General features: G+C 46.5%; 1 protein-coding gene across 1 annotated transcript in view; it reads right to left on the reverse strand.

Annotated features, from left to right (window-relative positions):
- The window catches only part of ZNF638 (zinc finger protein 638), a 52,587-nt gene that overhangs the window by 10,741 nt on the left and 18,549 nt on the right, over nucleotides 1-23,297 (reverse strand). Inside the window, exons 6-18 of the mRNA XM_066549165.1 lie at nucleotides 21,102-21,248; nucleotides 18,332-18,448; nucleotides 14,795-14,853; nucleotides 14,610-14,653; nucleotides 13,643-13,708; nucleotides 11,826-12,020; nucleotides 11,638-11,678; nucleotides 9,824-9,870; nucleotides 9,547-9,727; nucleotides 9,025-9,168; nucleotides 7,211-7,339; nucleotides 5,469-5,510; nucleotides 2,862-3,002 (exon numbers count right to left, since the gene is read on the reverse strand). Of these exons, the coding sequence (XP_066405262.1) occupies nucleotides 2,862-3,002; nucleotides 5,469-5,510; nucleotides 7,211-7,339; nucleotides 9,025-9,168; nucleotides 9,547-9,727; nucleotides 9,824-9,870; nucleotides 11,638-11,678; nucleotides 11,826-12,020; nucleotides 13,643-13,708; nucleotides 14,610-14,653; nucleotides 14,795-14,853; nucleotides 18,332-18,448; nucleotides 21,102-21,248 (1,353 nt within the window). The remainder of the gene's footprint in view (nucleotides 1-2,861; nucleotides 3,003-5,468; nucleotides 5,511-7,210; nucleotides 7,340-9,024; nucleotides 9,169-9,546; nucleotides 9,728-9,823; nucleotides 9,871-11,637; nucleotides 11,679-11,825; nucleotides 12,021-13,642; nucleotides 13,709-14,609; nucleotides 14,654-14,794; nucleotides 14,854-18,331; nucleotides 18,449-21,101; nucleotides 21,249-23,297) is intronic.

Raw genomic sequence — 23,297 nt, forward strand, 5'->3', positions numbered from 1 at the left:
TTGAAAAACATTTTCTTGGTTTTTCTGTGATTCAAAGGATATTTTCCTTGTTTTTCTTGGGATTTAAAAACATTTTCCTCAGTTTTTTTTTCTTATTTAAAGACCATTTCCTTGTTATTTTGGGATCTAAAACATAAAGAATCCCACAAAAACCTCAGCAATTCTGCCATTCCCATTCTTTCCAATTCCCAAAAACTCCCAACCCCCTCACCCCCAAGTCCCCAAAATTCCCCCAAAAATCCACCAAAAACTCCCCAAAAATTAAAAAAAAATCCCCCAGATCCACCAAAAACTCCCCCCCCAAAAAATCCCCCCGAAATTAGAAAGTCCCCCCAAAATTAAAAAAATCCCCCCAAAATCACAAGAAATCCCCCCAAAAAATCAACAACAACAACAACAACAAAATCCCCCAACATTTCCACAAAAATGTCCCAAAATTAAAAAATAATTCTGACATAATCCCCCAAAATTCCCAAATCAATTCCCAAATAAATCTACCAAAAATCTCCCCAAAATTTCAAAAAGATCTCCAAAAATTCCCCAAAAATCCCAAAGGAAAAGAGAAAAGGGAGGAAGGGGCAGAAAAGGAGGGGGAAAGGGAAAGAAGGAAGGGGAAAAGAAGCAAACGGGGAGAAAGGGAAAAGGGGGAATAAAGTGTGAAAGAGGAAACAGAGGAAAAAAGGAGAAAAATTGAAAGGATGGGGAAAGGAAGGGGGAAAAGGAAAAAATGGGAATAAGGAGAAAAAAAATCTTCCAAAATCCCCCCAAATTTTCCCCAAAATTCCCAATAAATTAAAGAAAAAACAACAAAAAATGTCCCAGAAATCTCCAAAAAATCTGGAAAATTCCCCCAAAAATTCCCCAAAACCATTTTACCCCATATTTTCCCCTCCAAGCCCCATTTTTTTTTACAGTCCTTTGCGCCGTAGCCGGTGGCAGTTGCTGAGCACGGCACAGTGCTCCACCTTGCACAACCCAGCACTGGCTCCAATTCCTGGAACCCCTGTGCCAAAAATCCCCCAAAATTTCCCAAAAAACCCCATTTTCCCCCATTTTTTCCCCTCCAAGCCCTGATTTCTCTGGTCCTTGGGGCCGTACCCGGCGGCGGTTGCTGAGCACGGCGCAGTGCTCCACCTTGCCAAGCACAACCCAGCTCCAATTCCTGGAACCCCTGTGCCAAAAATCCCCCAAAATTTCCCAAAAACCCAAATTTTCCCAAAATTCCCAAATTTTGGCCCATTTTTGGCCCATGTTTTGCCCTGCTGTACCTGGTGGTGGTTGCTGAGCACGGCGCAGTGCTCCACCTTGCACAACCCAGCACTGGCTCCAATTCCTGGAACCCCTGTGCCAAAAACCCCTCAAAATTTCCCAAAACCCCCATGTTTTGCCCATTTTTGCCCATTTTGGGCCATGTTTTGCCCCGTGCCGTACCCTGTGGCGGTTGCTGAGCACGGCGCAGTGCTCCACATTGCCAAGCACAACCCAGCTCCAATTCCTGGAACCCCCGTGCCAAAAATCCCCCAAAATCTCCCCAAAAACCCCATTTTTGCCCATTTTTACCCTGCTGTACCCGGTGCCGGTTGCTGAGCACGGCACAGTGCTCCACATTGCCAAGCACAACCCAGCTCCAATTCCTGGAACCCCTGTGCCAAAAATCCCCCAAAATTTCCCAAAAAACCCAAATTTTCCCAAAATTCCCAAATTTTGGCCCATTTTTGGCCATGTTTTGCCCTGACGTACCCGGTGGCGGTTGCTGAGCACGGCGTAGTGCTCCACCTTGCCAAGCACAACCCAGCTCCAATTCCTGGAACCCCTGTGCCAAAAACCCCTCAAAATTTCCCAAAAAACCCCCATTTTTGCCCATTTTTGCCCATTTTGGGCCATGTTTTGCCCCGTGCCGTACCCGGTGGCGGTTGCTGAGCACGGCGCAGTGCTCCACCTTGCCAAGCACAACCCAGCTCCAATTCCTGGAACCCCTGTGCCAAAAACCCCTCAAAATTTCCCAAAAAACCCCCATTTTTGCCCATTTTTGCCCATTTTGGGCCATGTTTTGCCCGTGTTTTGCCCCTGTGCCGTACCCGGTGGGGGTTGCTAAGCACAGCGCAGTGCTCCACCTTGCACAACCCAGCTCCAATTCCTGGAACCCCTGTGCCAAAAATCCCTCAAAAATCCCCCAAAACCCCCATTTTTGCCCATTTTTGGCCATGTTTTGCCCCTGTGCCGTACCCGGTGGCGGTTGCTGAGCACGGCGCAGTGCTCCACCTTGCCAAGCACACCCTGGCACAAACCAGCTCCATTTCCTGGAACCCCTGTGCCAAAAACCCCTCAAAATTTCCCAAAACCCCCATGTTTTGCCCATTTTTGCCCATTTTGGGCCATGTTTTGCCCCGTGCCGTACCCTGTGGCGGTTGCTGAGCACGGCGCAGTGCTCCACATTGCCAAGCACAACCCAGCTCCAATTCCTGGAACCCCCGTGCCAAAAATCCCCCAAAAATCTCCCCAAAAACCCCATTTTTGCCCATTTTTACCCTGCTGTACCCGGTGCCGGTTGCTGAGCACGGCACAGTGCTCCACATTGCCAAGCACAACCCAGCTCCAATTCCTGGAACCCCTGTGCCAAAAATCCCCCAAAATTTCCCAAAAAACCCAAATTTTCCCAAAATTCCCAAATTTTGGCCCATTTTTGGCCATGTTTTGCCCTGACGTACCCGGTGGCGGTTGCTGAGCACGGCGTAGTGCTCCACCTTGCCAAGCACAACCCAGCTCCAATTCCTGGAACCCCCGTGCCAAAAATCCCCCAAAATCTCCCCAAAACCCCCATTTTTGCCCATGTTTTGCCCGTGTTTTGCCCCGTGCCGTACCCGGTGGCGGTTGCTGAGCACGGCGTAGTGCTCCACCTTGCCGAAGCGCAGCCCCGCGCACACCAGCTCCAGCTCCCGGTAGCCCTCGGCTGGGAGGTTCCCCAGGTGCACCAGGTGAGAGCGCAGAGAGGCAGCGTCCACCTGCGGGGACAGCAGGGGGGTAATGGGGGAAACGGGGGGGGAAAGGGGGGGAAAAGGGGAAAAAAGGGGGGAAAGGGGGAAAAAAGGGGGGAAAGGGGAAAAAAACGGGGGAAAGGGGGAAAAAGGGGAAGAAAGGGGAAGAAAGGGGAAGAAAGGGGAAGAAAGGGGAAAAAAGGGGGGGAAAAGGGAAAAAAAGGGGGGAAAGGGGAAAAAACGGGGGAAAGGGGAAAAAAGGGGAAGAAAGGGGAAGAAAGGGGAAGAAAGGGGAAAAAAGGGGAAAAAAGGGGAAAAAAGGGGAAAAAAAGGGGGGAAAAGGGGGAAAAAGGGGGAAAACAGGGGGGAAAAGGGTGAAAAAGGGAAAAAGGGGGAAAGGGGGGAAAAAGGTGGGGGGAAAAGGGGGAAGGGGGAAAAAGGAGGGGAAAGGGGGGGAAAAGGGGAAAAATGGGGAAGAAAGGGGGGGAAGGGGGGAAAGGGGGAAAAAGGGGAAGAAAGGGGAAGAAAGGGGAAAAAAGGGGGAAAAAGGGGAAAAAAGGGGAAAAAAGGGGAAAAAGGGGGAAAAAGGGGGAAAGGGGGAAAAGGGGGAAAAAAGGGGGGAAAGGGGGAAAAAAGGGGAAAAAAGGGTGAAAAAGGGAAAAAGGGGGAAAGGGGGGAAAAAGTGTGGGGAAAAGGGGGGAAGGGGGGAAAAAGGAGGGGAAAGGGGGGGAAAAGGGGAAAAATGGGTAAAAGGAAGGAGAGAAAAGGGGAAAAAAGGGGAAAAAAGGGGGAAAGGGGGAAAAAAGGGGGAAAGGGGGGGAAAGTGGGGAGAAACCGGGGGGAAAAGGAGGGAAAAGGAAGGAGAGAAAAGGGGGGAAATGGGAAAAAATGGGGGGAAGGGGATAAAAAGGGGGGAAAAAGGGTAAAAAAAGGGGGAAAAGGGGGAAAAGGGGGAAAAAGGGGGAAAAAAGGGGAAAAAAGGGAAAAAAGGGGGAAGAGAGGAAAAGGGGGGAAAGAGGGGGAAAAGTGTGGGGGAAAAGGGGAGGAAAAGGGGAAAGCGGGGAAAAAATGAGGGAAAAGGAAGGAGAAAAAAGGGGAGAAAAGGGGGGAAAAGGGGAAAAAGGGGAGGGAGGGGATAAAAAGGAGGAAAAAGGGGGAAAAATGGGGGAAAGGGGGGGAAAAGGGAGAAAAGGAGAAAAGGGGGAAATGGAACAAAGAGGGGAAAAAGGGAAAAAAGTGAAAAGGGGGGAAAAAGGGAAAAAAGAGAAAAAAAGGCAACAAAATAGGAATAAAGGGAAAAAGGGAAAAAAGGGGAAAACAAGGGGAACAGAAGGGGAAAAGAAGGGGGAAAAGAAGGGGGAAAAGGAAGAAAAAGGGAAAAAGGAAGGAGAAAAAAGGGGGAAGAGGGAGGAAAGGGAGAAAAGGAGAAAAGGGAACAAAGGGGGATAAAGAGGGAAAAAGGGGGAACAAAATGAAGGGGGGGAAAGAGGAAAAGGGAAGGGGGAAAAGGGGAAAGGAGGGGAAAAGGAAGGGGAAAAAAGTTGAAAAAGGGGGAAGGGAACAAAGGGGTGAAAGAGGGAAAAAGGGAAGGGGAAAAAGAGGGAAAAGGGAGAAAAGGAAGGAGAAAGAAAGGGGAGAAAAGGGGAAAGAAGGGGGGAAAGAGGGAAAAAAGGAAAAAGGAAGGGGAAGGAAGGGGAAAAGAGGAAAAGGGAGAGGGAAAAGGGAGAAAAGGGGGAAAGGGGAAGGGAAAAAGGGGGAAGGAGGGGAAAGGGTGAAGGGGAAAAATGACAAAAAAAGGAAAAAGGGGAGGATGGGGAAAGGAAAAAAGAAAAAAAAGAAAAAATGGGAATAAATGGGCAAAAAGGGAAGAAGGAAAGGGGGAAAAATAGGGAAAAGAGGAAAAAGTGAAAAAATGGGAAAAAAGGAAGGAGAAAAGGGTGGGGGAAAATGGGAGAAAAAGAGGGGAAAGGACAGAGGGGGAAAGGGAATAAAGGGGGAGAAGGCAGGAAAAATGGGGGGAAAAAAGGAGAAAAAGAAGGGAAAAAAAGGAGAAATGGGGAAGAAGAGAAAGAAGGACAGGGAAAAAGGAGAGGGGAAAAGGAAGAGAAAAAAGTGGGGGGAAAAGGAAAAAAACCTCTCTGCATCTATAAAAGAATGGAATTTTGAGTGGGAATTAAGGTAAATTCCCCATTCCCATTTTGAACTTTCCAACACGTTATTTTTTAGGGAGAAAACCTCTGAGAATCCTGGAATTAATCCTGGAATCCTGAAAGGATCTAACGGCCAGGGAGATCCCTGAAGTCTCAAATAATCCCATTCCAGAAATAAAATGGGATTTATCCCAACCTGAAATGCTCGGGAATGAGCACTCCCAGCTCCCAGTTAATGACATTCTAAAGAAATTTGGGATAATGAGGAGAAAAATTGGGGATAATGAGGAGAAAAATTGGGGATAATGAGGAGAAAAATTGGGGATAATGAGGAAAAACTCACCTTGGGATCAGCCTCCTTGATGAGGGAGATGAAAATGGCTTCCTTTAGGGAGGGAAAAAAGGGATTGGAGCTTAATTAATAATAATTGATGATTGATTAATAATTAATAATTGATTAATTAATCATTATTAAAGTGGTCATCATATTAAAATAAAAAAAAAAAACCAACACATTTCCTGGGGAAAAAATCCCTTATTTTAAACTCCAGGAAGTGCAAAAAATTCTGTTTAAATTCTATTTAAATCCCAAATCCTGCTTGAAGTGGGATTTTTTTCCCAGAGTTATTCCCACAATTCCTAAATTCTCACAATTCTTCACATTCCCACAAATCCCCACAATTCCCCAACTTCCCCCAGTTCCTAAAATTCCCACAATTCCCAACTTCCCTCAATCCCACAATCCCCAGATTCCCAAAATCCCAAGATTGCTCAATTTCCCTCAATCCCACAATCCCTAAAATTCCCAAATTCTCACAATCCCCCAAATTCCCAGATTCTCACAGTTCCCACAGTTCTCACAATCCACATCATCCCTCAATTCCCCCAACTCCCAAAATTCCTAAATCCACCCAACTCCCTCAATTCCCGCAATTCCCAAAATGCTCAACTTCTCTTAATCCCACAATCCCTAAAATTCCCAAATCATCACAACCCTTCAAATTTCCAACTCCCCCGATCCCTACAATCCCCACAATCCCACAAATTCCCCCAACTCCCTCCATTCCTAGAACTCCCACAATCCCATGATCTCCACAATTCCCAAAATCTCCACAATCCTCACAATTCCCAGATTCCCCAACTTCCCCCAACTCCCCAAATGCTCAGCTTCCCTCAATCCCACAATCCCCAAAATTCCCAAATTCTCACAATCACCAAATCCCCAAAATTCCCCACATTCCCCAATTTCCCTCAATTCCCCAATCCCCAAATTCCCCCAACTCCTAAAATTCCCACAATTCCTAAATCCCCACAACTCCTCCAATTCCCACAATTCCCAAAATGCTCAAGCTCCCTCAATCCCACAATCCGTGAAATTCCCAAATCCCCACAATTCCCCAACTTCCCTCAATCCCCAAATTTCCCAAATCCCCCAACTCCCAAATTCCTCCAACTCCTACAATTCCCACAATTCCTAAATCCCCACAACTCCCTCAATTCCCAAAATGCTCAACTTCCCTCAAATTCCTCAACTTCCCTCAATCCCACAGTTCCCAAATACCAAAATTCCCCAAATCCCCACAATCCTCCCAACTTCCCTCAATCCCACACTTCCCACAATTCACTCAATCCCCAAATCCCCAAATTCCTCAACTTCCCCCGATCTCACAATTCCCAAATTCCTCCAACTCCTACAATTCCCACAATTCCTAAATCCCCACAACCCCCTCAATTCCCCGATTCCCCTCAATCCCCACAATCCCCCAAATTCCCAACTCTCCCGGTTCCTACAATCCCCACAACCCCTAAATTCCCCAAATTCCCCAACTTCTTCCCCCAATCTCACAGTTCCCAAATCCCCAAAATTCCCGAATTTCCCTCAATCCCCAAATTTCCCCAAATCCCCAACTTCTTCCCCCAATCTCACAATCCCCAAATCCCCAAAATTCCCGAATTTCCCTCAATCCCACACTTTCCACAATTCACTCAATCCCCAAATTTCCCAGCTTCCCTCAATCCCTAAATTTCCCACCATCCCCCCAATCCCCCCAATCCCCATTTTTTTGGGATTCCCGTTGTTCCCACCTCGTCCTGCAGGGATTGGTGCCGGGGCTCGTGCCGGATGCGGAGCTGGTTCCCCTCCAGGCACATCGGGAAGCAGCCGTAGAATTTCACCATGGACTCCGCGGCTCTGCGCGGGATCTCCAGGAACGCCTGCAAAACGCGTCCACAATTCCCAAAAATCCCCCCAAACATTCCCAAAAATCCTCCCAAAAATCCCCCCAAACATTCCCAAAAATCCTCCCAAACATTCCCAAAAACCGTCCCAAAAATCCCCCCAAATATCCCTAAAAATCCTCCCAAAAATCCCCCCAAATATCCCAAAAAACCCTCCCAAAAATCCCCCCAAACGTTCCCCAAAATCCTCCCAAAAATCCCCCCAAACATTCACCAAAACCCTCCCAAAAATCCTCCCAAATATCCCTAAAAATCCTCCCAAAAATCCCCTCAAACATTCCCCAAAATCCTCCCAAAAATGCCCCTCAAACATTTTTAAAAATCCTCCCAAAAATCCCCCCAAACATTCCCAAAAATCCTCCCAAACATTCCCAAAAATCCACCCAAAAATCCACCCAAACATTCCCCAAAATCCTCCCAAAAATCCCCCCAAACATTCCCCGAAATCCTCCCAAAAATCCCCCCAAATATCCCTAAAAACCCTCCCAAAAATCCCCCCAAACTTCCCCAAAAATCCTCCCAAAAATCCCCCCAAACATTCCCCAAAATCCTGCCAAAAATCCCCCCAAATATCCCTAAAAATCCTCCCAAAAATGCCCACAAATATCCCTAAAAATCCTCCCAAAAATCCCCCCAAACATTCCCCAAAATGCTCCCAAAAATGCCCCTCAAACATTTTTAAAAATGCTCCCAAAAATCCCCCCAAACATTCCCAAAAATCCTCCCAAACATTCCCAAAAATCGTCCAAAAATGCCCCCAAATATCCCTAAAATCCTCCCAAAAATCCCCCCAAACATTCCCAAAAATCCTCCCAAACATTCCCAAAATCCTCCCAAAAATCCACCCAAACATTCCCCAAAATCCTCCCAAAAATCCCCCCCAAACATTCCCCAAAATCCTCCCAAAAACCCTCCCCAAAACCTCCCTAAAACTCCTTAAAAATCCCCCCCAAATTCACAAAAAATTCCCTAAAAGTCCCCCCCATCCTTAAAAAATCCCCCCCAAATTCCCAAAAAGATCCCAAGAAATACCCCCAAAATTCCTCCCAAAAAAACCCTAAAAGAATTCTCCCAAAAAAACCTAAAAGAATTCCCCCAAAATTCCAGAAAAATCCCCAAAATTTCCCTAAACATCCCTCAGAATCCCAAGAAATTCCCAAAAAAATCTCAAAAAAAAACTTTCCCAAATACCCCAAAAAATCCTACAAAACTTCCCCAAAAATCCTAAAAATACCCCCCGATACCTTGAAAACTAAAAAAAAAAAACCTTCAAAAACCCCACAAAATTTAAAAAAAATTCCCCCAAAATTCCCAAGAAACCTCCAAAAATCCTAAAAAAAAATCCGCCAAAAATTTTGAAAAAAAAATCTCCCAAAAATTAAAAACAAATTCTCAAAACTTAAAAAATCCCCAAAATCATTAAACCCCAAAATCCCCCAAAAAAATCTTTAAAATATCCCCCCAAAAGTTCTTAAAAACATCCCCAAAAATCCTCACAAAAAAACGATAAATTAAAAAAAAATCCCCAAACATTTCTTTAAAATATCCCCAAAAATCCCCAAAAATTCCCTAAAAAGTCCCCAAAAATTCCCCAAAATGCCCCCAAAATTCCCATCCTTATCCCAAGAGCTCTCCCTTGTCCCAGAATTCCCGGGAAATACCTTTTTGTGGGAGGAGAGGATGAGCAGGTCCCGCAGGCCCCCGAAGGGCTTGGCCAGGTTGGAGATTTCCTCTGGGGAGTAACCGCGGGCCGGCAGGTTGGACACCAGCAGCACGCAGCACTGCTCGGGGTCGGGGTCAGTGTTCTGTGGGGTCAGGGGTACAGCTCATTCCTGATCCTAATCCTGATCCCAATCCTCATCCCAATCCTGATCCCAATCCCAAATCCTGATCCCCATCCCCATCCCCATCCCAATGCCGGCAGGTTGGACACCAGCAGCACGCAGCACTGCTCGGGGTCGGGGTCAGTGTTCTGTGGGGTCAGGGAATTACAGCTCATCCCAAATCCTGATCCCAAATCCTGATCCCAAATCCTGATCCCCATCCCAATCCCGATCCCGGCAGGTTGGACACCAGCAGCACGCAGCACTGCTCGGGGTCGGCATCCTGTGGGGTCAGGGGTACAGCTCATCCCTGATCCTGATCCCAATCCCAAATCCTGATCCCCATCCCCATCCCAATGCCGGCAGGTTGGACACCAGCAGCACGCAGCACTGCTCGGGGTCGGCATCCTGTGGGGTCAGGGAATTACAGCTCATCCCAAATCCTGATCCCGATCCCAAATCCTGATCCCCATCCCCATCCCAATGCCGGCAGGTTGGACACCAGCAGCACGCAGCACTGCTCGGGGTCGGGGTCAGTGTCCTGTGGGGTCAGGGAATTACAGCTCATCCCAAATCCCAAATCCCAAATCCCAATCCTCATCCCAATCCTGATCCCCATCCCCATCCCAATCCCGGCAGGTTGGACACCAGCAGCACGCAGCACGGGTCGGGGTCAGCGGTGTCCTGTGGGGTCAGGGGTACAGCTCATCCCAAATCCTGATCCTGATCCCAATCCCAAATCCTGATCCCCATCCCAATGCCGGCAGGTTGGACACCAGCAGCACGCAGCACTGCTCGGGATCGGCATCCTGTGGGGTCAGGGGTACAGCTCATCCCAAATCCTGATCCTGATCCCAATCCCAAATCCTGATCCCCATCCCAATGCCGGCAGGTTGGACACCAGCAGCACGCAGCACTGCTCGGGATCGGGGTCCACATCCTGTGGGGTCAGGGAATTACAGCTCATCCCAAATCCTGATCCTGATCCCAATCCCGATCCCAATCCCAAATCCCAATGCCGGCAGGTTGGACACCAGCAGCACGCAGCACAGGTCGGGGTCGGGGGTGTCCTGTGGGGTCAGGGGTACAGCTCATCCCAAATCCTAACCCTGATCCCAAATCCTGATCCCAAATCCTGATCCCAAATCCTGATCCCAATCCTGGCAGGTTGGACACCAGCAGCATGCAGCACGGGTCGGGGTCGGGGTCAGTGTCCTGTGGGGTCAGGGGTACAGCTCATCCCTGATCCCAATCCTGATCCCAATCCCAAATCCTGATCCCCATCCCAATGCCGGCAGGTTGGACACCAGCAGCACGCAGCACTGCTCGGGATGGGCAGTGTCCTGTGGGGTCAGGGGGTTACAGCCCCATCCTGATCCTAATCCTGATCCCAAATCCCAAATCCTGATCCCAATCCCAAATCCTGATCCCCATCCCCATCCCAATGCCGGCAGGTTGGACACCAGCAGCACGCAGCACTGCTCGGGGTCAGCGGCATCCTGTGGGCTCAGGGAATTACAGCCCCATCCTGATCCCAATCCTGATCTCAATCCTGATCCCAATCCCACAGCCCACAGCTCCCACTCCCATCCCAAAGGGAATCTCAATCCAAATCCCTATCCCAGAGCTCCCATTCCCATCCCAAAGGGAATCCTGATCCCAGAGTTCTGATTCCCATCCCAAAGGGAATTTAAATCCCAATCCCAGAGCTCACTGTTCCCATCCCAATGGGAATTTCAGTCCCAGTCCCAGAGCTTCCCGTTCCCACTGTTCCCATCCCAAAGGAATTCCCAATCCCAATCAGAGATCTCATTCCCATCCCAAAGGGAATTCCAATCCCAATCCCAATCCCAGAGCTCACTGTTCCCATCTCAAAGGGAATTCCAATCCCAATCCCACACTTTGCCGTTCCCATCCCAAAGGAAATTTCACTCCTGATCCCAGAGCTCCCATTCCCACCCCAAAGGGAATTTAAATTCCAATCCCAATCCCAGAGCTCACTGTTCCCATCCCAAAGGGAATTCCAATCCCAATCCAAATCCCAATCCAAATCCCACACTTTGCTGTTTCCACCCCAAAGGGAATTTCAAGCCCAATCCCAGAGCTCGCTGTTCCCACTGTTCCCATCCCAAAGAGAATTCCAATCCCAATCCCCATCCCAGAACTCCCATTCCCATCCCAAAGCGGATTTCAGTCCAGTTCCTATTCCAAAGGGAATCCCAATCCCAATCCCAGAGCTCGGTGTTCCCATCCCAAAGGGAGGTTCTGGGGTTTGGGATTGGGATGGGAATGGAGCCAAGGCCAAAGGGGTTGGAGGTTGGGAATGCTGGGAATCATTGGGAAAGCAGGGAAATTCCCAGTGTCCCCACAATTCCCAACATTCTCCCAAACCCCCACAATTCCCAAACCCCCAAAATCCCCCAAACCCCCAAATTCCCAAACCCCGCTGACCTTCCCGCCTGGGTCCGTGGGTTCCTCGCTCACCGCAGGCTCTGGAAAGGGGGAAAAGGAGCAGAGCTCAACCCTACAGAATTCCCAAATTCCCTTCTAATCCCCTTTCCCCCACTGCATTTCCCCCAGCCCCACCAAAATCCCGGAATGACCCCAAATGGGGAATTCCAGGAATTCCCTGGCATTACCTGGCCCTGCCTCTGCCGCGGGCTCCTCTGGTCCATCTGGCCCTGGGGAGCTTTTGGGATTGGGGCTGTTGGGATTGGGGTTGTTGGGATTGGGGCTGTTGGGATCGGGGCTGTTGGGATTGGGGTTGTTGGGATCCGAGGGCTCCGATCCCGGGATTTCCAGCCCGGCCCCGGGATCTTCCCCGGGCTCTTTCCCTGCAGGGCGGGAACAGCAGCTCAGGACATTTCTGCAAGGCTCAATTCCCCTTTTTGCCCCATTTCCCCACGATTTTACCCCATTTTCCCCCCTCCTCCCAAGGGTTTTTCCATTTTTTTTCCATTTTCCCAAATTTCACTTTCTTGTTTTCCCAATTTTTCCCCATTTCCTCCCATTTTTCCCCATCTTCTCAAGTGTTTTTCCATTTTCTTTTCCCACTTTCCCCTTTTTCCCCCATTTTCCGAGTTTCCTTGCCCCAAACTTTGGTTTTCCCATTTTCCCGAGATTTTTTCCATTTTTTTTTCCATCTTCTCAAGAGTTTTTCCATTTTCTTTTCCCATTTTCCCAATTTTTTCCCCATTTCCTCCCATTTTCCTCCAAGATTTTTTTCCCCATTTCACCATTTTTTCCCCTTTTTCTCATTTTTCCCCATTTTTCCCCATCTTCTCAAAGGTTTTTCCATTTTCCTTTCCCATTTTCCCAAATTTCATGTTCTCGCTTTCCCAAAAACTTTGCCCATTTCCTCCCATTTTCCCCCAAGATTTTTTTCATTTCTCAAATTCTCCCCTTTTTTTTCATTTTCCCCCATTTTTCCCCATCTTCTCAAGTGTTTTTCCATTTTTTTTCCCATTTTCCCCAAATTTCACTTTCTCATTTTCCCAATTTTTTCCCCATTTCCTCCCATTTTTCCCCCAAGATTTTCCCCCCATTTTGCCAATTTTCCCCATTTTCCTCCATTTTCCTCCATCTTCTCCAGAGTTTTTCCATTTTCTTTTCCCATTTTCCCAATTTTTCCCCATTTCCTCCCATTTTCCCCCAAGATTTTCCCCATTTTCCTCCATTTTTCTCCATCTTCTCCAGAGTTTTTCCATTTCCTTTTCCCATTTTCCCATTTTTCCCCCATTTCCCCACGTTTTTCCCCCAAGATTTTCTTCCTGTTTCCCTAATTTTCCCATTTTCCCCAATCTTCTCAAGGGTTTTCCCATTTCCTTTTCCCATTTCCCCCCTTTTTTCCCCCATTTCTGAGTTTCCTTGCCCCAAACTTTGGTTTCCCATTTCCCTGAGATTTTTTGCCATTTTCCCATTTTTTCACCATTCTCTAAAGTTTTTTCCCCATTTTCTCAAATTTTTTTCCATTTTCTTTTCCCATTTTCCCAGATTTCACTTTCTCATTTTTCCAAATTTTTCCCCTAAGATTTTTTTTTCCCCCAAGTTTTTTCCCCGTTTTCCAGAGCTTTTTTTCCCATTTTCCCTGAGGTTTTTTCTTCTATTTTCTCTTCCCTTTTTCCAAAGTTTTTTTCCCTATTTCCCCAAGTTTTTCCCCATTTCCTTCCCATTTTCCCAAGGTTCTTTCCCCCATTTTCCCACATTTCTTCCCATTTTCCAAGGGATTTTTTTCCATTTTTTTCCCAATTTTTCCCCAAGATTTTTTCCCATTTTCCCAAATTTCACTTTCTTGTTTTCTCAATTTTTTTCCCCATTTTCCCACATTTTTCCCCCAATTTTTTTTTTCCTGTTTCCCCACTTTTTCCCCTCTTTTTCCCATTTCCCCCCATTTTTTCCCATTTTCCAAGGGATTTTTTCCCATTTTTCCCATTTTTTCCCCATTTTTCCCCCTCACCTCCCACATTCGAGGCTTTCTTCACTTTCTTCTCTCCCACTGTTTTCTTCACTTTTTCCTTTTTCCCTACAAAAAAAATCCCCAAAAACCCCAGAATTCCCAATTCCCATCAGCGATTCCTTCCCAAGGGAACAAATTCCCAAAAATTCCAAGGAATTCCAGGGATAGGAGCAAAAAAAAAAAAAGGATTTGGGGAGGGCAAAAAAATCAGGATTTTTTTAGGGTAAAAATCCCAAAATTTCAATTAAATCCAGGGCAATTTATGGAAAAAAAATGGGAATTTTTTGGGGGGAAAAAATCTGGATTTTTTGGGGGTAAAAGAAACCCAAAATTTGAATGAATTCTGTGGGATTTTGGAGGCAAAACGTCCCAAAATTTCAATTAAATCCAGGCAAAAATTTTGGGAGGGAAAAAAAAAAAAAAGGAGATTTTAGGAGGAAATGTGGATTTGAGGTGAAAAAAGTGGATTTTAGAAGGATTTGGATTTGGGGGTGGAAAAATAATTTTTGGGAGAAAAAGGAGGGATTTAAAAAAACAAAACAAAACAAAAAAATTGGGATCCTGGGGGAGAAATTCAGATTTTTTTTTAGGGTAAATAATCCCAAAATTGGAATTAATTCTGCAATTGTAATTAATCCCAAAAGCGAGGCAGGAATGGATGAAAATCAGGAATTTGGAACCCAAGAATTTCCTATTAAAACCCAATAAAATTAAAATGAATTCAGCCAATTCATTAATTAAGCCAATAATTCGTTAATGAATTAATTGACTAATCAGTCATTAAGAATTCATTAATAAATAAACGAGCTCAGGAATGAAAGAAAATGAATTATTTGGCGCCCAATAATTTCCTATTAAAAGCCAATGAAATGAAAATTAATTAAGCCAATTCATTTATTAGTGAAGCCGGTCAATGAACAATTAATTATTAATTAATTATTAATTAGTTAATGAAGATCAGCCTCACCTGTCAGGACTTTGGGGCTCTTGGTGTTGGTGCTCGGGACCTTCCTGGGAGGATAAAAAGGACACACACAAAAATCAATTTAATTAATAACTATTAATCATGAACCCCCAATTAAAGGTCAGAGTTTGAGCCCCCTGGGTTCCCAATTAATGTAATTAACATCAATTCATTAATGAGGGTCTTACTTGGTGCTTGTTGGAGTTTTTTTGGGGTTCAGGACTCGTTTTTTCACCGGTTTTTTGGCCTGGAATGGGAAAAAAAATTGAGATTTATTAATGATTGATATTAATGATAAATGGGATTCTGAACTTTAATTAATTACTGCTAATTAAGTAGTAATTAATGTAATATTAATAAGTAGTAATTAATAAAATATTTATATAATTAATTAATTTCATTAATTAATTATTTATCAATATATTTATTTTTAATTTTTAAAATTTATTTTTAAATTTTTAAATATATTTTTATTTTTAATTATTTCTATTTATTAATATTAATATTAATAAGGTATAAAAGTAGTAATTAATAAAATATTACTTATGTCCGTTGTTCATTAAAATTTCACTCAGATTTTATTAATAGATGTGCAGGTTTATATATGAATATATTAAATAGATTAATAGTTACCAATAATTAAGTATATTAATTAATTTTGACTAGGTTAATTTAATTTTTATTTAATTAAAAATATGTATATGGAACCATAAATGCATTAATAATAATTAATCCTTAACGGTAAGATGTAATTAATATTAGTTTAATTATTAATAACTGACATTACGTGCAAATAGGATGCTTAATTTCAACTCATTAATGCTAATTAAGCAGTTACAAAATATGAATTATGTCCATTATTAATTAACATTTCAGCAAGATTTTATTAACAATTGTGTGAATTTTAGATATAAACATATAAAATAGACAAATAATTAACAATTAACCTCATTAATTAATTTTAAATTAATTAATTTCATTTTTATTAAAAAACGAGTGCACGGATACAGAAATGAACACAAATAAAGTTAATTATCATTAGTGCTTAAGTGTAATAATTAATTAATAGCTCTGGTTGGAATTCCCAGCTGGAATTGCCATTCCCGGATGGAACTGGTGCTCCTGGCCAGAATTCCTGGCTGGAATTCCTGCTCCCAGTTGGAATTCCCAGTTGGAATTCCCGGTCGGAATTCCCAGTTGGAATTCCTGGTCAGAATTCCCTCTCCCAGCTGGAATTCCCACTCCAAATTCCTGCCTGGCATTCCCTGTCAGAATTCCCAATCCCAGCCAGAATTCCTGCCTGGAATTCCCAGTTAGAATTCTCTCTCCCAGTCAAAATTCCTGGCAGGAATTCCCTCTCCCGACCGGAACTCCTGGCTGGAATTCCCAGTCCCATTCAGAATTCCCAGTTGGAATTGGCACTCCCAGTCAGAATTCCTGATGGAATTCCCAGCTGGAATTCCTGGCTGGAATTCCCTCTCCTGGTTGCTGTCAGAATTCCCTCTCCTGGCTGGAATTCCTGGTCAGAATTCCCTCTCCCAGTCAGAATTCCCATTGGAATTCCCAGTCGGAATTCCCAGTCCCAGTCAGAATTCCTGGCTGGAATTCCTGTTGGAATTGCCACTCCCATTGGAATTCCCAGTCCCAGTCAGAATTCCCATTCCCAGTCAGAATTCCCAGAATTCCCATTCCCATTGGAATTCCCAGTCCCAGTCAGAATTCCCAGTCCCAGTCAGAATTCCCAGAATTCCCATTCCCAGAATTCCCATTCCCATAATTCCCATTTCCAGTGGCCATTCCCATCATTCCTACTGGTCATTCCCATTATTCCCATTCCCATTCCCACCATTCCCACTGGCCATTCCCATTCCCATCATTCCCATTCCCATCATTCCTGCTGGCACTCATTCCCACCATTCCCATCATTCCCACCTGCATTCCCATTGCCATTGCCATTGCCATCATTCCCACTGGCCATTCCCATTCCCATTCCCATCATTCCCACCATTCCCATCATTCCCACTGGCCATTCCCATTATTCCCATCATTCCCGCCATTCCCGCTGGCATTCCCATTGCCATTCCTACTGGCACGCATTCCCGTTATTCCCACCATTCCCATTGTTCCCATCATTCCCGCCATTCCCGTTATTCCCACTGGCATTCCCATTATTCCCATTCCCATAATTCCCCCTGGCAATTCCCATTCCCATTATTCCCACTGGCCATTCCCACCATTCCCATCATTCCCGCCATTCCCACTATTCCCATTCCCATTCCCGCTGGCACTCATTCCCAGAATTCCCATCATTCCCACCACTGCCACTGGCATTCCCATTCTCATTCCCGCTGGCGCGCGCGTTCCCACCATTCCCGTTATTCCCACCATTCCCGCTGGCATTCCCACTGGCATTCCCACTGGCATTCCCATTGCCATTCCCATCGCCATTCCCGCTGGCACGCGTTCCCGTTATTCCCGTCATTCCCATTCCCATTATTCCCATTCCCGCTGGCATTCCCATTGCCGTTCCTGCCATTCCCGCTGGCGTTCCCGTTATTCCCGTCATTCCCATTATTCCCGTCATTCCCATTATTCCCATTCCCACTGGCATTCCCATTGTCATTCCCATTGCCATTCCCACTGGGACGTGTTCCCGTTATTCCCGTTATTCCCATTGCCATTCCCATTATTCCCATTCCCGCTGGCATTCCCATTGCCATTCCCACTGCCATTCCCGCTGGCGTTCCCGTTATTCCCGTCATTCCCATTCCCATTGCCATTCCCGTTATTCCCACCATTCCCGCTGGCATTCCCATTGCCATTCCCACTGCCATTCCCGCTGGCACGCGTTCCCGTTATTCCCGTCATTCCCACTGCCATTCCCATTGCCATTCCCATTATTCCCATTCCCGCTGCCATTCCCGCTGGCATTCCCGTCATTCCCGTCATTCCCATTGCCATTCCCGTTATTCCCATTCCCGCTGGCGTTCCCGCTGGCGTTCCCGTTATTCCCGTCATTCCCATTCCCATTATTCCCATTCCCGCTGGCATTCCCATTGCCATTCCCACTGGTGTTCCCGCTGGCGTTCCCGTTATTCCCGTCATTCCCGCTGCCATTCCCATTATTCCCATTCCCGCTGCCATTCCCATCGCCATTCCCGCTGCCATTCCCGCTGCCATTCCCATTATTCCCATTCCCACTGCCATTCCCATTGCCATTCCCGCTGCCATTCCCGCTGGCGTTCCCGTTATTCCCGTCATTCCCATTATTCCCATTCCCGCTGGCATGCGTTCCCGTTATTCCCGTCATTCCCACTGCCATTCCCGCTGGCGGTCCCATTGCCGTTCCTGCCATTCCCGCTGGCGTTCCCGTCATTCCCGTCATTCCCATTGCCATTCCCATTGCCATTCCCATTATTCCCATTCCCACTGCCATTCCCGCTGGCGTTCCCGTTATTCCCGTCATTCCCATTATTCCCATTCCCGCTGGCATTCCCATTATTCCCATTCCCGCTGGCATGCATTCCCGTTATTCCCGTCATTCCCATTGCCATTCCTGTTATTCCCATTGCCATTCCCGCTGGGGGTCCCATTGCTGTTCCTGCCATTCCCGCTGGCGTTCCCGTTATTCCCGTCATTCCCATTGCCATTCCCATCATTCCCATTCCCGCTGCCATTCCCGCTGGCGTTCCCGTCATTCCCGTCATTCCCGCCGGCATTCCCACCTGCGCTCTCTCGGCCACGCTGATCCGCACCCGTTTCCCGTTGAGCAGCACCGGCGCCGTCTCCCCAAACTTGACCGCGGCCATCACGGCCTCCTTGTAGTTCATCTCCAGGTAGGCCTGCAACGCACAGCGCTCACGGGATCCCCGGGATTCACGGGATTCCCGGGATTCCCGGGGCTAGGAGGGGGTTCTGAGGGAATTGGGGTCCCAGGGAGGAGAGGGAGGGGAAATCCGGCCGGGATTGGGAATTGCAGGGGGGGAATGCAAGGGTGGAGGGGGAAAGGGGGAAAGGAAAGAAGGGAAAGGGAATAAGGAGGAAAAGGGAAGGGGGAAAAGGAGGAAAAAGGAAAACAAAAGGGAGAAAAGGGAGAAAAGGGAAAAAGGGGGGAAGGGGAAAAAGGGGGGAAGGGGAAAAAGGGGAGGGAAAGGAGAGGGGAAAAAAGAGAAAAAGGGGGAAAAAGGAGGAAAAAGGAAAACAAAAGGGAGAAAGGGAAAAAGGGAGAAAAGGGAGAAAAGGGAAAAAGGGGGGAAGGGGAAAAAGGAAATAAGGAGGAAAAGGGAAGGGGGAAAGCGGAAAAAGGGGAGGGAAAGGAGAGGGAAAAAGGAGGAAAAAGGAAAACAAAAGGGAGAACAAAAGGAAAAAAGGGAGAAAGGGAAAAAGGGAGAAAAGGAAAAAAGGGGGGAAGGAGAAAAAGGAAAGAAGGGGAAGGGAATAAGGAGGAAAAGGGAAGGGGGAAAGGGGAAAATGGGGAGGGAAAGGAGAAGGAAAAGGAGAAAAAGGGGGAAAAAGGAAAACAAAAGGGAGAAAGGGAAAAAGGAAAGAAGGAGGAAAAGGGAAGGGGGAAAGAGGAAAAAAGGGGAGGGAAAGGAGAGGAAAAAAGGGTAAAAAGGAGGAAAAAGGAAAACAAAAGGGAGAACAAAAGGGAAAAGGGGGAAAGGGAAAGGGAAGGGCAAAGAGGGTGAAAAGGAGAAAAGAGGGAAAAAAGGGGGGAAAAGGGGGAGGGAAAAGGGGGGAAGGAGAGAAAGGGAAAAGGGAAAATGGGATAAAAAGGAAAATAAAGGGAGAACAAAAGGGGAGGAAGGGAAAAAGGAAAGGAAGGCAAAAGGCAAAGAGGGGAAAGAAGGGAAGAAAAAGAGGGAAGGGGAATACAGAGGAAAAGGGAAAAGGGAAAAAAGGGAAGGGGGAAAATGGGAGAAAAATTGGAGGAAAAGGGGAAAATGGGAAAAGGGAAAGGAAGAGGAAAATAAAGGGGGAAAAGGGGGGGAAAAGGGGAATAAAATGGAGAGATAAGGGGAGAAAGAGGGGAAAAGGGAAGGAGAGAAAGGGAAAAGGAAGGGAAAATGGGAAAATAGGAAAATAAAGGGAGAAGAAAGGGAAAAAAGGGGGGAGGAAGGGGAAAACGAAAGGAAGGCAAAGAAGGGAAAGGGAATACAGAGGAAAAGGGGAAAGGGAAAAAGGATTAAAAGAAGGGAGAAAAGGGAAAAAGGGAAGAAGAAAAAGGGAAAAGGAAGGGAAAGGGAGGAAAAAGAAGGGGAAAAGGAAATAAAGGGAGAACAAAGGGAAACAAGGGGGAAGGGGAAAGGGAAAAAAGGGAAGGGGGAAAATGGGAGAAAAATTGGAGGAAAAGGGAAGAATCGGAAAAGGGAAAGGAAGAGGAAAATAAAGGGGGAAAAGGGGAATAAAAGGGGGAGATAAGGGGGAGAAAGAGGGGAAAAGGGAAGGAGAGAAAGGGAAAAGGAAGGGAAAATGGGAAAAAAGGAAAATAAAGGGAGAAGAAAGGGAAAAAAGGGGGGAGGAAGGGGAAAAGTAAAGGAAGGGAAAGAAGGGAAAGAAGGGAAAGAAGGGAAAGGGAATACAGAGGAAAAGGGGAAAGGGAAAGGGAAAAAGGAGACATTAAAAAAAAGGGAGAAAAGGGAAAAAGGGAAGAAGAAAAAGGGGAAAGGGAGGAAAAGGGAGGAAAAAGAAGGGGAAAAAGGAAATAAAGGGAGAACAAAGGGAAACAAGGGGGAAGGGGAAAAGGGAAAAAAGGGAAGGGGGGAAAATGGGAGAAAAATTGGAGGAAAAGGGGAGAATGGGAAAAGGGAAAGGAAGAGGAAAATAAAGGGGGAAAATAAAGGGGGAAAAGGGGAATAAAAGGGGGAATAAAAGGGAGGGATAAGGGGGAGAAAGAGGGGAAAAGGGAAGGAGAGAAAGGGAAAAGGAAGGGAAAATGGGAAATAAGGAAAATAAAGGGAGAAGAAAGGGAAAAAAGGGGGGAGGAAGGGGAAAAGGAAAGGAAGGGAAAGAAGGGAAAGGGAATACAGAGGGAAAGGGGAAAGGGAAAAAGGATTAAAAGAAGGGAGAAAAGGGAAAAAGGGAAGAAGAAAAAGGGGAAAGGGAGGAAAAAGAAGGGGAAAAAGGAAATAAAGGGAGAACAAAGGGAAACAAGGGGAGGGGGAAAACGGGAGAAAAATTGGAGGAAACGGGAAGGGGAGAATGGGAAAAGGGAAGAGGAAAAACAGGGAAAGAAGGGAGGAAAGGAAAACAAAGGGGAAAAGATGGGGGAAAGGGGGAGGGGAAAAAGAGGAGGAAAAAGAGAGAAAAAAGGGAATGGGAAGGGGGAAAACCAGGAAAAAAAACCAGGGAAAAAAGGGAAGGAAAGAGAATCGCCATCGATAAAATCCCAGAACTCCGAGCGGGAAGGGCCCGGAGCCTCCCAAGGCCAGCCCGTCCCAGATGGGCCCTTTGGGGTCGGGAATTGGGGTCGGAATTGGCATTTTTGGGACCGACCTCGTTGCGGGAGCGCAGCACGATGAGGTCGCTGACCTTCCCGAAGGGCTGCACCAACTTCTTGATGTCCTGGTCGGAAAATCCCGAATCCGGCAGATCCGAGATCTGCAGCACCGTCCCGCAGCTCAGCAGCTCCTCCCGGAGCAGCTGCAAAACCACCGGGGCAATTCCCAAAAAATCCCCACATTCCAAAGGGCCCCGGCACCGGGAGCGGCCAGGGGAGGTGGGGATGGGGCTGGGGAATAAAGGGGGAGGGGTTCCAGGATTTCGGGAATTTTTCATTCCAAGGAAAGCTTGGATTGGAGCCACCTCGGATTTGATTGGAAGGTTGGGATTGTGGAGTTAATCTTGATGGAATTCCAGAATTTCACAAAATTCCAGGATTTTTTCATCCCTGGAAAGGCTGGATTGGAGCCACCTTGGATGGTGGAATAAATCTTGATGGAATTCCAGAATTTCACAAAATTCCAGGATTTTTTCATCCCTGGAGGTGTCCAAGGAAAGGCTGGATTGGAATTGTTGGAATTATGGAATAAATCTTGATGGAATTCCAGAATTCCAGGATTTTTTCATCCCTGGAGGTGTCCAAGGCAAGGTCGGCTTGGAGCCACCTGGGATTGAGGGAATTGTGGAACAAATCTTGATGGAATTCCAGGAACTTTCCATCCAAGGAAAGATTGAATTGGAGCCACCTTGGAATGGATTGGAATTGTTGGAATTATGGAATAAATCTTGATGGAATTCCAGAATTTCACAAAATTCCAGGATTTTTTCATCCCTGGAGGTGTCCAAGGAAAGGCTGGATTGGAATTGTTGGAATTGTGGAGTAAATCTTGATGGAATTCCAGGATTCCATGAATTTTCCATCCCAGGAAAGGCTGGATTGGAGCCATCCAGAATTGTGGGAATTGTGGAATAAATCTTGATGGAATTCCAGAATTCCAGAGAATTCCAGGATTTTTTCATCCCTGGAAGTGTCCAAGGAAAGGTTGGATTGGAGCCACCTTGGACTGGATTGGAATTGTTGGGATTATGGAATAAATCTTGATGGAATTCCAGAATTCCAGGAATTTTCCATCCCTGGAAAGGCTGGATTGGATCCATCCGGAATTGTGGGATAAAATCTTGATGGAATTCCAGAATTCCATGAATTTGCATCCCTGGAAAGGTTGGGCTGGGACTATGGGAATTACGGAATAAATCTTGATGGAATTCCAGAATTCCACGAATTTTCCATCCAAGGAAAGGTTGGCTTGGAGCCACCTGGGATTGGATTGGAATTGTTGGAATTGTGGAGTAAATCTTGATGGAATTCCACAGAATTCCAGGATTTTTTCATCCCTGGCAGTGTCCAAGGAAAGGTTGGATTGGAGCCACCTGGGATTGTTGGAATTGTGGAATAAATCTTGATGGAATTCCAGAATTCCGGAATTCCAGAGAATTCCAGGATTTTTTTATCCCTGGAAGTGTCCAAGGAAAGGCTGGATTGGAATTGTTGGAATTATGGAATAAATCTTGATGGAATTCCAAAATTCCAGGAATTTTTCATCCCTGGATTGGAGCCACCTGGGATTGTGGAATAAATGTTGATGGAATTCTGGAATTCCAAGGAAAGGTTGGGATGGGATTGTGGGAATCATGGAATAAATCAGCTCCAAATCCCTCCCCATACAGAATTCCAGAATTCCCACCTCCATCCTGGCAGGAATTCTCCCACAGAACAACTTCCTTGAAGTCAAAGCCCAACACCAAACCCCAGGAATTCCCAAATACCCCACAAACCCCAGGAATTCCCAAATACCCCAGAAATTCCCAACCCCCTCCAAACCTCAGAAATTCCCAAACCCCCAAAATTCCCCCAAAACTCCCCAAACCCCAGGAACTGCTCCAAATCCCCAAACCCCAGGAATCCCCCAAACCCCAGGAATCCCAAATGCCAGGAATCCCCCAATTCCCTGGAATCCCAAACCCCAGTAATGCCCCAAACCCCAGGAATGCCCAAATATCCCCCAAACCCCAGGAATCCCCCAAACCCCAGAAATTCCCCCAAAACCCCCAAACCCCAGGAACTGCTCCAAATCCCCAAACCCAGAAACCCCCCAAACCCCAGGAATCCCCCAAATCCCAGAAATTGCTCCAAACCCCCCAAAACCCAGGAATCCCCCAAAACCCCTGGAATCCCCCAAAACCCCCAAA

This window comes from Molothrus aeneus, chromosome 4 (assembly GCF_037042795.1).
Source record: "Molothrus aeneus isolate 106 chromosome 4, BPBGC_Maene_1.0, whole genome shotgun sequence".
Classification (NCBI taxonomy): Eukaryota; Metazoa; Chordata; class Aves; order Passeriformes; family Icteridae; genus Molothrus; species Molothrus aeneus.